General features: G+C 33.0%; 2 protein-coding genes across 3 annotated transcripts; both read left to right on the top strand.

Annotated features, from left to right (window-relative positions):
- The first annotated feature begins 1,933 nt into the window (after positions 1–1,933).
- Positions 1,934–9,652, top strand: LOC133306676 (N-acetylglucosaminyl-phosphatidylinositol biosynthetic protein gpi1). Of its 2 annotated transcripts, XM_061507012.1 has the most exons (10): positions 1,934–2,046; positions 3,454–3,671; positions 4,256–4,639; positions 4,747–4,887; positions 4,970–5,073; positions 5,154–5,378; positions 7,104–7,595; positions 8,198–8,625; positions 9,100–9,193; positions 9,308–9,652. In XM_061507012.1, the coding sequence occupies exons 2-10, from the start codon at positions 3,501–3,503 to the stop codon at positions 9,417–9,419; spliced, it is 2,151 nt and encodes a 716-aa protein (XP_061362996.1). In that variant the 5' UTR covers positions 1,934–2,046; positions 3,454–3,500; the 3' UTR covers positions 9,420–9,652. The 2 variants fall into 2 exon arrangements, with proteins under 2 accessions (XP_061362996.1, XP_061362997.1); XM_061507013.1 differs by lacking the exons at positions 1,934–2,046; positions 3,454–3,671 and having other exon boundaries at positions 4,516–4,643.
- Positions 9,653–12,084: 2,432 nt separating this feature from the next.
- Positions 12,085–13,904, top strand: LOC133306673 (gibberellin-regulated protein 13-like). Its single transcript, XM_061507003.1, has 4 exons — positions 12,085–12,242; positions 12,729–12,800; positions 12,977–13,010; positions 13,314–13,904. The coding sequence occupies exons 1-4, from the start codon at positions 12,174–12,176 to the stop codon at positions 13,493–13,495; spliced, it is 357 nt and encodes a 118-aa protein (XP_061362987.1). The 5' UTR covers positions 12,085–12,173; the 3' UTR covers positions 13,496–13,904.
- The last annotated feature ends 2,905 nt before the right edge of the window (positions 13,905–16,809 follow it).

Genomic DNA, 16,809 nt, shown 5'->3' with positions numbered 1-16,809 from the left:
CATGGTTTTAGAGCTTCGGTGTCACGGGTTTGATTCTCACTGCTCTCATTCAGTTAATAAATAATTATGTAATGTGGAGTTTATGAGCACAGGTAGGTAGGCCTGTGTATTGTCCACTCTTCAAGGCCAGTGAGCTCTCGTATGAAGAGGTGTGTTAGAGAAATATAAAAAAATCATTAATGTAGCATCACCCAACAATTTAAAATTTTAGGTTGAATTGATTCTTTACATGATTAATTTAAAAATTGAACTAACCAGCTTGCTGGACAAAATCAATTTATTAGAATTAGTGCCAGAAGAAAAAATGAAATAATTTTTTACCTTAAGTACTAAATTTTTTATTTTTTATTTTATTTTTTACCTTAGAATCGGTTCAGAGCCAAAATGGATTTGATTTGCCAAATCCAAATCACTAAACCAAGTCGCTAAAACAGGTTTGATTCAGTTCAATTTCTATATAAAATCGAACAGTGACCATCTCTACTTTATTATAATAAATACTGGGAAAACATTTTCTCTTTTAAAAGGAGAAATTTTTTGTTTTAGTAGTGAGTCATAATATAAGTGGGTCTCACCTTAATTTTTTTTTTCTTTACTATTTTGTAGACTGCACTTATACTTTGAGTCACTAGTAGAAAGATTTTCTCTTTTAGAAAGAGAAAATGTTTTTCAATAAATACTAAATCTCTGCCACGTGGTCCAAATAATAATAAATTGATTTTAGTTCGAAATAAAATTTTGTTTGTTATTGGATTGCCACTTAAAAGATAAAACAAAATAGAATAGAAGTATATATAACAGTAGTTCAATTGGTGCATGAAAACTGAGCAAGTGAGGATGAAGACATGTGTTCATTCTTTTCATTACCATATTTGAGAGATGTTTAAAACTTTAATTCTAGATCCGCCTCGAACAAAATTGCCTTCTGTATAGAATACCCATTGTTTATCCAAAAAATAAAATAAAAATAGAATATAAGTTTCATTATTCAAACAAACAAAATCGAATTGTTTAATATGTGAAAATAAATATAATGATTTATATGTGTGTAAAGTTTAAAATACATCTAAATATTATTTTAAAAAATAAAGTTATATAATTATTAAATTTTACATATGAATATCTCTAATATATTTTATAATATTATTAGTGTATTTAGATTAATTTATTTTGCACTATTTTTAAAAATATTTTGTACATTTTTTGTAATATTATTAATTTAAATATATATAAATATTTTTTATTAAATATAAATTTAACTCTCGTAAGCATCTAAATTTAAATAATTTGGGCTGTGCATGACTGCTTATGCTAATTTTTTTTAAAAAAGTTAATATCTATTCTTTGATACTGTATTCCTAATATATATTTTTAACTAAATCAATTTATTTCGACTGAGCATTATTAAATTCATATTCACGGTCATCTTTTAATACTATTTTCTTTATTCGCAGAATTTAAATTTCAAATTTTTGTCTAAGGAAATCAATAATTATTGAAATTTAGTATTTTTTTTTATAATTATGGATGAATCTTATTAATAAAGAATGGTTTCAAGTTATTCAATAAGATTATAATCAAACTTCATTCAATGAAAAAAAAATATAAAATGTGTTACAAACATTCCCCAATAACTTCACTCAACTCAAAACCAAATAGTTTGAGTAAAGCTAAAGAAAGTTAAAGATAGTTTTCAAAAAAAGAAAAAGAAAGTTAAAGATGTAAACAGAGAATTAACGGTACGATGCATTTGTTTATTAAAAATATTGAAAAATTAATTAATTCATTGGTCCCAATTAATTTGAAATAAAATATATTATTGATGTTGATTGAAAAAATAATTAATTAGAAAAATTGAACTTAAAAATCCATTTTAACAGGTTAATTTTTTTTATCTTGTCTTTATCTTTTTCACGCTCACTCCCTTGCATCAGTGTCCGCTCTTGTCCATTTCTCACCTCCGGTGGTCAGCGCCGCCTTGCCGGCCGTCGTTTTTTCCGCCGCTGATGCGATCGAACTCGACGGTGGTACATCATTGCAACTCAGGTCTCTCTCTCTCTGTGTTCAGTTACAGTTACAGAGATTATACTTGTTTGTAATCACCTTATCTCTTTGTTTTTTCTTTGCAATGCTTTGAAATGCATAGCATCCATTTATGGCAATGCATCTCCCCATGCCTTGCTTGTAGCTACGACCATTTGGAACCTTCAAACCCTACCTAGGGCAATCACAGATCCTTTGTTGAGTGTTAATTTAGCCAGCTTCAGTAATTGACCTAGTTCCATCCAATTATTCGGGTTTTCTTGTTTTAGTCTTTGCTTAACATTGTTGTAAAATTTTTATATCCAAAATCTCGAGAAAGTGAAAAAGGATGTTGTTTACAGCATTTGGTTAACTAGAATTTAACTAGCTATTGATAGGTTTAGGGTTATTGTGTTATTTTTTCATAGGTTATATATAATTGAGGTTAACACATAAAAGGTTATTTGCTTAGATAAGCTGTTAGATAGCCTTGGAAACATTGATAATGTTTCTTAATGTGTTTTCTGAATATGTTTTCAAATAAGAAACTTTATGGCTTTATTCTGTCAGATATGAGACCTTGTACATATTCTCTAACGGGCCTAAGTCGGTAATATGGTTAACAGAAATAATACCACCTAACAAGGGCAACCTGTGCTATAAAGTCCTTGTTATACGCAAGGTCCAAGGAAGGGTTAGACTCATGTGTGGGTAGTAGGCAGATTAGGAGGCGAATTGAGTAACCTTGACCTCTAGGTCACATGGTAACAATATCAACCGTTGTGCCAAGGCTTTCTATTATTAAGATCATTTTTTGAGTCCAAACATAAACCTTTAATTATCACAAATCCTGCAAATTAATATGATGATGCTGCTTTTAGATGGAAAATTATGGAAAGCGCATACTTTGTAAGTACATAATAAATGGTAGATTCCGGGAAATTATGGACAGGTTGTTTTTATGTTTTTGATTCTCTGTATATGTTGATGTTTTGCCGCTCCGGCTAGGGGATGATTGGAATTTTGTTGTTGTATTTGTTAAAGATTTTGTGTTGTTTTGTTGCACGGTACTAAATTTTCTTAATATGAAATTATGCTGTATAATTTGAAACTTCTATGTTAAATTTATGCAATTTTCCTTTTTTTTTTTTTTAAATTATTGAGACTCTCACCTTGTTCAGTCAAATAGATTTCAGAGATAGTTTCTCTGTTGACTGACTTTATTTCTTGATATTATGAGGTGTAATTCCTGATTGAATATTGCTTTGAAATTAAAAGAGGAAAGTAAAGCATATAAGATAACCTATACTTCCATCTAAATATTTTTCAAGTTTTATTAATATATTGCATAAATTAATTTTTAATTTGCATCTATTTTTAACCTGAGAATTTTTAATGGAGTAAACAAATGCTTGCTTCTGTCCATTGCAGGGACTTCATGATTCATAACTTATTTACGTGAAGATCATAAGATTAAGATGAGAAGACATTGTAGGCTTTGGTGGCCAAAGCAGCTCTTATCAAATCAAGAATCATCCTCCAGTATTTTACTGGGGTGGTTTGTCACCTGCTCTCCGACATCTCTTGACATTGTTGTAGCGTTTACTTGCAGTGAAGTCTTGCTTTCTAGCTCTTGTCCTGGTCTCGAGGTATAAAACTGTATTTGAGTTCACAGTCCCTTCCATGCAGTTTAGTGTAAAGCGAATGAAATGACAATAGCAGCAATGAAATGATTGGTTGTTTGCTTGTTAGAATTATTAATTGCTGAGGAAATTTTGGGTTCCCTTTTTTGTGATATTAATTAATTTTATGTTGTGGTCAAGATACTGCAAGAGTTGTCAAGTTTAAATAGAAATTAACTTTTTCCCTCTTAGAATACCCAGTAGGGTATCAGTATCTTGACTGATTTTTACCTTAATATTAGGTCCATCTGTATAAAATTTATGCCTACATATTTGCAAACTTGTGGAAAAAACATATAAAGTTTAATGAGAAAAGAAATTGTTTCCAACGGACATCAATTCACTTGAGATGGTATATAACTATTTTTTTTGTTGGTCATCAAAATCTTGGTTGTATGACAGATTGACAGTATGACTGTGGTGATAGTGGCGGGAAAAATCCCACTGTTAAGTCCTCTTATGATTCTTTCATACAAGTCATCTTAGGTGGTTTCTGGAATGGTCTTGTGTAATGAGAATAACTAACATTATGAACTGCTACTTTCTATCAGGGGATCATTCATGACACACATGGGAGCATGCCCACAATTCTTCAGGATAAGTCCATGTTCTCTGTACTTGGTCTGTGTATCACTGGTCCTACTAGTAATAGTTTGATAGCTGAAACAGAAGATGATAAAAAAAAGTTCCCTGATTTTGGCAATGCTTGGGCAGAGGGAAGTACAAGTGAATACATAGAGAATAACTGTAGGAGCTGCAGTTCCTTCCAATTAGATGGATCATTGAGGAAAATTAGCCAATCTTTTATTGGAAAAAGTAATTGGGTCCTGCTGATGTTTGATTCTCCTGAGCAGAATGATGCAGGAATACACGGGCTTCCAAAATTACACCACATTCATTGGAATGGACTAATTGTGTCACAATATGATGTTCACGTATGTAAGTCATAATTACTTCTACTTCTTGCCTTTCTGCAAGTAGTTGTCATTTGTCAATACTTTTATCCCTCAAACATACATGTATGATTTTTAAACAATTGTAGGTAATAATTTATGAAACACCCTTTTATGGTGCTCATCATTTCTCATTGTCTCATTCGGGTTCCAATGAGCAAGCAAAAACTTCCATTAAGAATCCTAAGTGGGTGGATGAGCTTCATGAAAAGCAGCAATTCATTGAATTGGTAATGAAATTTACCTTATTCATTTTTGTATATGCATATTTTTATCCAAGTTGCTAATACATCTTTTCAAATTTCACCCCAGGATACAGTTATTCTGGCAATTAATTGCACTGCTGCTGCTAAAAGATTTTTTGAGGGACATGTAGTTCCAAGAAGATCCTTGAGGCTGCTGTCCATATTTCCCATGTATGCACTTCAATTATTGATACATCATCTCTTGCTCTCTTGATCTTCAGGCTCTGATGATCTATGTTGTGACTTTTCAGGTTTTTTGATGTCATGGGGCATCTGTTTTCGAAGTTTATGGCTTCATTCTCCACTATGTTCTATATTGTTCTTCAGTTTTTCCAAACACGTGTTAATTATGTATCAGAATCATGGGTGTATGTGACATCAGCAAATGTATTCAGGAAGACTGCATGGATAAATATCCAAATCCGTTGTTGTCAGATATTATATTGGCCAATCTTTCTTCAGGAGAATGACCTCAGGTAATATGAATATTTGGTAAAATATGTGAATTGTCTTATTTGTGGCAGGTTTCAAAATTTGGAGATATCAGGCTTTAATATTTGATGAAGACCGAGTAATTTAATTTCTTAAAAAGGACAAGTTTTCCGTTAGGGGTGTTCAAGAAGCCGAACCCAACTAATCTGGTTAAACTGAATCCAAATCCAACTGTGGTTCAATTCAGTTTCTTTACCATACAGTTTACAGTTTATACAAAAAATTTGGGAGGTTAGGTCGAATCATATGAACTCAACCATATATTGTATATACAAATGTGATGGGGTATGGGATTGGAATAACAGAATATAAAATGTCAATATTAATATTAATGGGTGTAGAGATATTGAGAATTTATCATAATTTTTGAATATTTTGTATTTTTGGGTTTTATTTTGGGTTTTTAGTGATTTACTTGGTTAGTTGTTTATCAAGTTGGAGTCAGGCACTCGAATTTAGAGAACAACCTCTTTGCAAAAATTTAAATATAAGGTTATGTACAAGAAATATAAGGTTATGTACAAGAATTTCCCTCAGTAGAACCCTCACCTCTACTGATACGATTAGTATTAAGTGGGAAAGGATATTCTGGAAAGAATATACCAAGTGATTTGAAAGCTAGGAGGTGGTTAGTTAGTTAACTAAGAGGATAGGCAGTTACGAGTAGTTAACTTCCCCAACTATATAAGGGAATCTGCTTTTGGTTAGAAGTTGCTTTTGACAATTATTGTTAGGCTGAGGGCTCAGTTGGAGGGGAATGCCCCTTGGCAAGAGAAGCGTCTCGTGTGTTCATTTGATTTTCTCATCAATAAACAGATTTTTCCTTCCATTTCCATTGATTTCTTTCATTCTGTCTTTTTGTAATACCAAATCCACTACCTAAAGAATCCAGAGCCGTAACATCTACCTTGCAAATCGGGATTTCATGGGGAGTGGTTTATAGTTGTATGTCAAGCTAGGTTTTTATACTTCAGGATTGCTATGTACTTCGAGATTTATTGACTTGACTTTGAGATAGAATTGAGCATCACTATTCTGTTTCTCACTCATGTCTATTCTTTCCCTTGTTCTACTCTGCTTTTCCCCCTTCCTCTCCCTTCCTTAATGCATTCCACATCAATATGTTACACATGCAGGATTTTATTTATATTATAAATATAATATATGATTTGTTGGAATTATATTGCTTATTTTCATTGGACTATAGCATTTATGTTTATTGTTGCTTTAAATTTTTCCTTCTATAGGGCAGTAGCTTTTGTGTGTATTAAAAACTGAGAAGGTATTATTATGACATGAAACATCAATAAATTATGCTTTGAAACTGAACCAAACCTAGAGCATTGTTTTGGTAGTTTTGGTTCATGTAGTTCCTTGGGAACTTATGGTTTGGTCTAGTTTTTGAAACTCGTGAGATATGAAGAATTGGTTTAGTTTGTGTTTGAGCCTCAAACCAAAGTATCAAACTGAACTTGACCAGGGATGTCCTCGTTTTCAATGCACTATATGGTTTAGTATGAAACAAATTTTTTGGTTGAAGTTGAAAACTTTATAGGTGACATTTTGTTTTTACCTCTTCCTTGTTTTCTCTCAGCTTATGTTGTCCATTACTCATGGTGATATTTTTTGATAACTGTAACTTGAATTTATCTCCTAAAATTAAATGTTTAGCTTATTTTTGTGGAAAAAACCATTCTTTTGTGTGCAAGGTCACAGTCGTGTGTTGAATATTCAGAGAAAGCTGCAATGCATAGGCATTCATTGTGGTCAACTTTGGTTGTTGATATTCTCTTGGGAAACTTGGTTGGCTGGGCAATGCTATATCATGCAGAATCCATTAGTTTGTCAATTTTGAACTTTATCCATGGGTTTGCCACATTTTTGCGTTCCGGGTGTGTTTGGTTAATGGGGAACCCTGCAGGCTTCAAATTGAATGCTGAGCTGGCAGGTGTACTTGGCATGGTTTCTTTGAATGCAATACAAATATGGTCAACACTCTGGATCTTTGTGGGTTTCATCTTCAATTATATTATTCGGGGACTTTCTATTTTGGGAATTCTTTGTGGATTTACTACATCTGCTGCTTTGATCATAGACATGATTGCGTTGGGGACCTTACATGTTTCAACTCTCCATTGGTTGATTTCACTTGTATATTCATCACAGATACAGGCTTTAGTAGCCTTGTGGCGGCTTTTCAGGTAACAAATACTGGTTCTTTTGAGATGATTAGCTAAAAGTAAGGTATTGATTTGAATGAGAATTGAACATCATAATTTGGTCTTAGTTTTGTAAATGGAGCTTTCCAATATGATTGGTTTTTGACAATTTAATAAGTTGTTGACGTAAGAGGTTTTTGTCTGCATGACACATTTTTTTGAGACAATTACAAGGTGGAGAGACATATACTAAGTACTAACCAAATAGATGCTAGTATAGTGAGGTCATCTCGTGGGTCACATTTGTCCTTTTACCTATGGAGAACTATACTTTTTTATGCAGATAATCCCTTATACGTTAGCTATAATATATCTCTGAAAACATTGGTGGTGAGTTTAGGAAGCAAGAACCAATTATAGCTAGCTGAAAAGAAGTTGAAGCATTTGTAAATTTGAAGATAACTTATGATAGAAGTGAAGATCATGAGAGTCCCTTGTATTTCCTGAAAGCCATCATATTTGCTGCACTTCTTTATTTGGGATTGAGTATCCTTTTGAAGAATAGTTGTTAGAGATACACAAATATTTGGATACATGCTCTTCCTTCTCAGTTCTTTTCATGAAGTTGCTGTCCATTTTGGCAGGGGGCGGAAGTGGAATCCACTTAGGCAGAGGTTGGATAGCTTTGACTACACTGTGAAGCAACATATTGTTGGATCTCTTTTATTTACGCCACTTTTACTTCTGTTACCAACTACTTCAGTTTTCTATATATTCTTTAGTATCGTGGACACAACCATTAACCTTGTCTGCGTACTGATTGAAGTTACTATTTCGGTAATTCATGCTACACCGTATATCAAGATATTTCTTTGGTTGGTGAGACCAGGAAGATTCCCTTCTGGAATATGGCTTGAAATTGTTGGTTGTCAGAATGATTGTACTGTTCCCCCAAGTGCTGAATTTGCTGATGAAATGACCTCATCCAAGGAATCATTGCATCTAAAGGATTTGAATAGAGAAAAATCTAGTATTCTGGTGTCAATTCTCCACAGCAACTATTTGAGCATAGGTGAGGCCTGAAGCTATTACTTGCGGGTTCAGACTGATGCTTCCATTTGGTTTCTTCTTTTTGGTTTTCGAGATATGTATCTACCTTGATTAATAGTGAAATTTATTGTGTGACATCATCTGGTCAATGTGTAGGTATGTTTTATCAAAATGTGTAGACTTGCTCTGTTAATGCCTGGGGGCTTTTACTTTTTGGGTATATAATATTTTTGTGAGTTATCTGTGATGATGTGTATCGTAGTAAATCAGGCAGTGATGATCTGTCTTTAGTTTTATTGTGGTAAGTTCCTCTCTGCCTGGTTGCATATCAAGGTAAAAACAACACATCGTAGGTGCAGACATAATTGTGATATCAGACTTTCCCCCCTTCTTGATTGTGATAGCTGTGACCTGGGATCAGTAACAATTTGCATTACCACTGCTGTTTTTTTGCATGGGCAAACAATATGTGCTTACTCGAATGATTAAATTTCAGGAAAAGTTATCTTGCCTCACTACAAAAATGTATTTTTGGGAGTTTCTGGGTCTTCCATCTCCTCTGTAGCTTATGGAATCCTCATTGGGAAAAGGTGAGATATTCTGATGTTCCTTCCTGTTTCTCTGATTCTTTGCTTAGTTTTTATTTAATAACACTCTTTTTTTTCCACTTTTGTATTTCTTCTTTTTACTTCCTCATTGGGCAGAATGCCATCTATGCGCGGAACTTTTCTTCCTTCACCATTGCCATGGATGTCCTTGCCCGTCAAAGAGTATTGGTGCCTTTGTCATGATGCACTTATTGCATGCTTCAGATGATAATAGCTTTAACTCGGAATTCTTTTGTTGGGTGCAATTAGCTTAGGGATTTATTTCCACAGATTTCACCCAAATAGCTTTTCTCTCATGTTAGTGGCTTCTACTACTTACAATTTGCAACATTGAAAATTCTTCATATTAGTTCATCCCTAATTCAGCATTCGATGTGTTCCTATTCTTCCAACCTTGTAGAGTCGGCAATTTTTTTGCTTTTGCCGATACTGAGAATTATGTGTGCTTTACAAAAATAGCATTTTATTTTTTGTAAATCTATTGTTTAATTCTTATGCTTGAGCATATATGGTTTATTATTAACCCTCTTTTTTTTTTTTTTTATCGTGAGACGAAAACATTCTTACTGCTACTATATTTTGAACTGGAGAAAATTCATGGATGTATAACCGGTATTCAAGTGGTCCAATTTTTTGGGGACCCTATATATTCAGTTCCACAGCAGCTATGCATAAAGTGTGTAGAAAAATGTTATAATGAAAAGATCCAAAGCAATTATGACTAAGAGCTTGACTCATGGTTGTGCCCTTTGTCCCAGTTGTACTTATGTCTGTAAAATATTCAGCAATGCCCCGGATGAAATTTGTATCTATCTTAACGTGTTATACACAAGCTTCTGTGAGATCGTTATATAATTCTTGAAGGAATAATTTAAACCATGTGAGGGTATTCATAGAATTTGGACCATTTAAAAAAGTTGATGGGGCGAAAAATGTTAGCTATGACTCATAGAGAAGTACGCTGGTGTTGGTATATGTAAATAACATTACTTGATCCTAGAAAGTTGATAGGTTGGTACCATCTGCATGTCACCCGAAAAATTCTTGCCAATCGCTTCATGCCTATCGCTTTATCTCTTCGCTATTGTTCTGTTTTTTTCTCACCGTAAAATGGGGCAGCTATTATCTTCCTCAAATGAGAATATAACCAAACAAAACAGGCACTGTTCTTGGGTAAAACGTGTCTGACATCCTCCTCAACGACCACTGTATAATTTGATTAACATAGTTGAATTTACTAACAGACTAAACCGAATCTACATGATGTGAAGTCTCTGGTTAATGTAGCATTTTGAATTTAAATATGTAATGTTTATGGATTCAGGTTACATTCTAAACTTCTGATTGCATCATCTTAAGCAATAATCTCGTGATTAGCAATGGAGTACTTTGAAGCTTTGAACTAGTATCTCATCTCTTTTGGTGGGGAACTCTTACACATTTTGATGTGGTCCTGCAAGTAGTTTGATACTAGCCAAAGAAATTCTGGCTTTCAGTCAAAACCTCTCAAACTGTGCCGAATACAAACAAATGCTACTTCACGAGAACAATCCAACACAACAAACTGAATACCTAACCCTCACTCTTTCTCACTGGTTGAGATGGACGGCCAACTCCTCCCACATTTTCTATGCATAAAAAACAAAGTGCACCATGTGAAAAAAGAAAGCAAACGATAAACGGCAGCAAATGGTATATGATTTAACTTCATTTTTCGAAAAGTGGTAATGCAGATCCAACAAATAGTATCACTAAATAATCAAAACGTGTTAATTGACTTAATTCAGTTGGCGAGTACTGCATGATATACTAAGAATAACTTAATAAACATCTATCTGTCTATAACAAAAGATGCTTAATTTTCAAAGTATATGTTTGTGTGATTCCACAGTTTTTTTTTTTTTTTGATAAATCACATGTATCCTTCACGGGAGACAATTCTGTTCGGGGGTTTAATATTAAGGTTTTAAATCTCTCACAAAGATAGTACTGAGAAGAATCAAACACATACTTTCACTCTCATCTGCTCAGCCTCATCTGCTCAGTTCCCATACGTCAATTGAACTACCATCATTGTGTGTGATTCCACAGTTGAAAGGGTATTACTGTGAAAAGTGAAGGTCACTTTTCATATAAACCAGCCAAATAATAGGTGCATCTGCAAGATTAAAGGGGAAAAAAAGAAAGAATAAATGTATAAATTAGTTCACGGGAATGCTTTTGATTACTCAGAAAGGTTCCCATACTGCTTGGTCTATATAAAAGACAAGGCATAGTGAGGATGAGAGGTTAGTGTAAGGTGTTTCCTAGTTCTTCTGTCGCTCTCTTATGTTAGTTACTCTGAGGGGGCATTGGGAAATCACATGGGAATTCACATGTGAGATGGCCACATGTCCTTTTCATGCTACCAAGTCACATGAACAAACTCCATCAGCCCCTAGTTTTAAGACTGAACAATTATTTAGTAGGCTTCTTTTATTTCTTCTTATATTTCATTTAATCCCCTTGTTTTAAGCTATGGCTTCACCTTTTTAGTTAATGTCACTAGCTTTAAAAATGTTTTATGACATGAGTTCATTCTCATTTTTTGGCTGTCATTTCATAATGATTCAACTTTAATTAGAAACAATTGTAAATGTACTGAGATAACTTTTCCAACTTCATGCTATTTGTACATTCATTTGAGAAGGGAAACTGGTTTGATAAACTACGGTAAGAAGTTGTAAATCATCACTCATTTCATAAATAATTGTCTTTGTGATTTGTCTTTTTGTGAAGACAAAGTTTGGCGTTTTGCTATCTAAAACAATAGCTAACGTAGTTACATAGTGTCACATTTCATCTATAAAATAGACTGAAATCTCATCTGCTTATACTCACTAGTTCTTGAAGACCACACTTGAGATAACTTCTCTTTGTTTCAGTCTCTCTCAGTTTCTTTGTGTGAGGGTCATTTTCAGCAATGGCGAGAAAACTAAGCATCCTTACACTCTGCCTAGTTGTAATGCTGGTTCTTCTAGTAGAAAACCATGTAAGCCAAAATAAATCCTATAGTTCTCTTTCTCATTTTCTTCTAACTTCAAGCTTAGCATTGGTGCTACCACTTGAAATTTATTTATTTATTTATTTTTGCTATAAGAGATCGTTTTGTTGTTTCAAGTTGAAGTTAACGTGGCACCAGATGCCACATTATAGTTTGGTTTGTTAATCTGGTTTGTTTTGACTAGCAATGGCAACAAAATGATCATGTGTGTAGGGAATGGTGTTGAAGCTTAGCATTAGCTGTAAAGAATAATACCACTTCTTTTCTTTGTTTGTTGTTTTGCTACTACATTCCCCTGGCATGCTTTTTCTTTCTGACTTCAAATATGAGTATCTCAAATAATTGTGCTTTTCATTCTCCTTAATGATGGCTTGGCTTTATATATGTAAATCATGTACATGATTTCTTTGCACCATTTTTTATTGTACCTATAAATTATATATATGTAACACACCATGATAACTATGTTTTCAGGCTGAGATTCTTGTGTCCACCACTGAGGCTCCAGCTCCCCAGCCTAATATAAACACAACCCACTTTCCCAATGTGAGTTCCCCCCCTCTTCTTCCTTCTTCTTTTGGGTACAATGTTGAGAATTTTCATGGATTATGTTTTGATATGGGCAATTTTGCATATATCTTACTTTGCAACTAACAATCCTCTCAGATGTATACTATGCCAATTTCTTTTTATGTTAATTTCATTCTATTTCTGAGTTTCAGCAAGGCATCACTGAAGGCAGTCTTCAACCACAAGGTAATAATTAAGAACATGTTATCTGATTAAAGTGGCTTCCATGACATATTCACATTTAACAAGTGCAAAAAGAGCTTTTTCCTTAAAGTCTAACTAGTTGTCACACAACAGGTTATGTAAGTTAATTCACTAGTCATTTATCAGATTTCTTCAAGTATAACATCTTGGATTGACTTAAAATTTTCAAAAATTCTCCCTTCTCTTCCCTCTTTCTTTCCATTTTTCTTTTTCATTTGTAATTGTAATAAAATTTTGATGATGAAATTAACATTGGTCCATGTTGGTGAATGCATGAAACTGCAGAATGTGGTCCACGTTGCACAAACAGATGCTCAAATACACAGTACAAGAAGCCGTGCATGTTCTTCTGCCAAAAGTGCTGTGCTAAGTGCTTGTGTGTGCCTCCTGGAACTTATGGCAACAAACAGGTTTGCCCTTGCTACAACAACTGGAAGACCAAAAGGGGAGGACCCAAATGCCCCTAAAAGTTGTAGTAACATTCCCCATCAAGTCTCTTACCATTCCATGTACAAGCACTATGTAACTACAAGATAAAAATTACCTTAATTTATAATTATGTTTGTCTTTGTGTGCTTTCAGATTCTGCCTTAAGGAATGATATTCCTTCCTAGAAATAGGTATACAAGGCACAAGGAAGTTATACAATGCATTTTAATATTAATATATTGGATATTAGTAGATGCTAGTTTTGTGTATTTAGTTAAGAGTTTTATAAAAATTATGTTGTAGGAAAAGTGATTGTGTCATGTTATAGAAATTCGTTTTCCGTGCCTTAGTTTTTTTTTTTGCTTCAAAAAATACGGGTCCCACAAAATATTGTGTGTATAGGAAAAATGATTGTATGATGTTGCATGATGAATATAAACCCTTTTAGTTAAGTTACATGGCAGAGGCAAAGCGAACCTATAAATTCCACACGACGAAGAAAACAATGTTTCTGCAGCAGAAATGCAACTTTTTATATGTCCTTCTTGCTGCATTCTTTTGTTAACTTACCCCACCTTTCATTTTGTTTTTGAGTCAAATGATGCACTGTTGAGTTTTGGGTCTTCTAGCTTTTTCACCATTGTGCCCCTAATTAAATTTAAAAAAATATTATTTTGTCCCTATTTTTAAACTATTTAAAAAATACGACTTTTCTCGGAAACATAACATCAATATGCTCATGTTTAACTTAACTGTTGATTGGCCTTCATACTCGAGTACGTGATCAATGTACCTGAGTAAATCAAGTGTCATGAGTATACTCTAGTATATAGTACTAAATGCACTACAAGAATTTGCCAACACGTAGATCTCGAAAAGTTATGCGAAATAAAAAAAAAAGCACCTGATTCGGACACCCAAGTCAAAACTTATAGCCTTTCGAAGTTTTACTGTAAAATTTCTAAAATTTTGTAATGTAAAATACGTTTTGTTGTGATACCCACAAAGCTTCTCCTCAAATCACCTGAGTCAAGTCAAATATTATGAGTATATGACTATAGAAACTTGTTTGATCCAAAAAAAATCTCATGGAAATTCTTTTTATCATAAAATTTCAGAAGACCATAACTTTTGACTCGGATGTTTAAATTAAATATATATTTTTTTATTTCGCATAACTTTCGAGAGCCACGCGTTGATAGATTCTCGCAGGGGATTTGGTCACCATTTACTCGAGTACATGACCCATATACTCAAGTATATGGTTCCATACGTGAGTATCAAGATTCTATACTCAAGTAAATGTTCATAAAAATCAGATGACAAACCATACTCGAGTATCAGGATCTTGTATTCGAGTATTTACTGTTCCACACAATATACTCTATTATAAGGGTCGTGTACTCGAGTACATAGCTTAGTCAGCGGTTAGGACAGATAAGTGAAATATTTTGGAACAACGGCAGAGTGATATTTTTTAATTTAATTAGGGGCACAATGGTCAAAAAGCCATCTTTTAAGTTATAAGAGGGTAAAATTCACTTGTAAAGTCATTGGAATGAAATTCGATTCGATAAAAGCTTATTTTTCATTTTTGAAAAACTATTACATATACAAATATATTTTTATGAAGGGTTCGCTTTTTCTGTAGTTGCTGCAGATAAGTTATCTGCAGTAAGATTAATACGATGTCGTTTTGGGACGAAAATCATGATGTTTTTGTAATTTAATTTATTTCAGAGTTATTATAGTCTTTATAGTTATAATTATTTAATTTTTCAATTTAAAAACGATATTATTTTGGGAGTAAATGTAGATAATTTATCTGCATTAACGGCAGAAATATTATACTCTTTTATGAAACTACTCATGCAAAGGAAAATGTGAAAAAAAGAAGGAATTGTTACCTTTTTTTGGCTACTCATTTATTTGGTGAAAAAATAATAACAAAATCCACTATCAAAAATTGATTCTCCACAACAAGCTACTCCAAGATTACTTCTGAGTCTTGCACAAAAAGTTAATTCTTTTTTGGAGAATTGGTTTTGTTGTTTTTAACCCCAATTATGATGACAGACTTCTAAGCATGGTAAAGGAATTAACTAAATGAGATTCTAGTTTTGGAGTTGAAAGTTCAAAACGAAATGTTGCAAAGTTGAGCTGATTTTAACTATACAATGCTGATTAAGAGAGTCTTTTACTATATATTTTATTAGTATAGCTAGGTTTACTTAACTTTCACTGAATTTGTAAGTTTGTTCTTATATATATTTTGTAGCTTAGATCACAATTTATTCAGTTTGTAATCAAATTAAAGCAGAAAACATATCATCAAAATTCAATAATGTGTGGTTGATGCATTTTGAAGGAATGGGAATGTCTACGAGTGTGTAAGTGGCTAATTTTTTCCCATGTTTCCCCTTTTATTTTCTCTCTTTTCCTAAAGTTATTATTACTCCATTCATTTTACATTATCTTTTGTTTTAGAGAATGATTTTTATTTTATTTTATTTGCGATCTTTGTCACATACTCACATTCAATATACACAAACACAAGAATTCGATATTGAGGAAGAATTTTGTTAGGAATTTGTTTGTTGACTGGTTTCAAATGAAGATAAGTACATAAGTAGTGGGGAGTAATTGCATGTAGTAAGAGATAATTGTTAGTTATTTTGAGTTATTTAGTGTTAGTTGGTTAGAGATAATGTCATTGGTTGTTGCTATGTTTTAGCTTTACAATTTCTATTAGTGGTGAGAATATGTATTCGATTTTTCTCCCGTATTATTTTTGTCAGAGATTTAAAGATTTAATTCTGGATCCGCTCTAAATAAAATTATTTCCCATGAGAGCATATGTGATTTATCAAAAAATAATATATATAAGCATTTCATATCTTAATATTTTTAAATGTATTTAATACTTTTAAAAATAAATAATTTAAAAAAGTAGTAAATATTGTTTTTAATATTGACAAGTGCTTAAGTACGCAAATTAACAAAATTCAAAAGTAATTTTAGAAACTTTATCAAGGAATGTGCTACCCTCTTGCACGGCAAAGAGCCGTCACGACTTCCTTTAAATATAGCATATAATTTTTTTTTCTACATCATAATTCACTTAATATAACATTTAATTAAGTGAGGTCCCATAGCATGCGTCATTCGCAAGCAAAATATTTGTACTTTTTTTTATGCGTGATAAGTAGACAGACCCAACGGAAATTGGAAAGGTAGGTTCGCCTTTCACCCATGATTTGCTTCACATGAATTGGAGAATATTTTTAGTGCTACGCGGATGCACCGAATTTTGGTTTTGTTAGGTAGGTGGCACAGTACCGCCTAATGCTAA

The sequence above is a fragment of the Gastrolobium bilobum genome, unplaced genomic scaffold, assembly GCF_033153095.1.
Source record: "Gastrolobium bilobum isolate Gb01-03AN ecotype WA unplaced genomic scaffold, APGP_CSIRO_Gbil_v1 utg11804, whole genome shotgun sequence".
In the NCBI taxonomy this organism is placed as follows: domain Eukaryota; kingdom Viridiplantae; phylum Streptophyta; class Magnoliopsida; order Fabales; family Fabaceae; genus Gastrolobium; species Gastrolobium bilobum.
This window is presented reverse-complemented; position numbering and strand designations above follow the sequence as displayed.

Excerpts from the sequence above, each read along its gene's own strand:
- LOC133306676 (XM_061507012.1), top strand. The coding sequence starts at position 3,501 with ATGAGAAGACATTGTAGGCTTTGGTGGCCAAAGCAGCTCTTATCAAAT. Across the intron at positions 5,074-5,153 it reads CTGCTGTCCATATTTCCCAT|GTTTTTTGATGTCATGGGGC; the intron begins GTATGCACTTCA and ends GTGACTTTTCAG. Across the intron at positions 8,626-9,099 it reads CAGCAACTATTTGAGCATAG|GAAAAGTTATCTTGCCTCAC; the intron begins GTGAGGCCTGAA and ends ATTAAATTTCAG.
- LOC133306673 (XM_061507003.1), top strand. The coding sequence starts at position 12,174 with ATGGCGAGAAAACTAAGCATCCTTACACTCTGCCTAGTTGTAATGCTG. Across the intron at positions 12,243-12,728 it reads TTCTTCTAGTAGAAAACCAT|GCTGAGATTCTTGTGTCCAC; the intron begins GTAAGCCAAAAT and ends CTATGTTTTCAG. Across the intron at positions 13,011-13,313 it reads AGGCAGTCTTCAACCACAAG|AATGTGGTCCACGTTGCACA; the intron begins GTAATAATTAAG and ends ATGAAACTGCAG.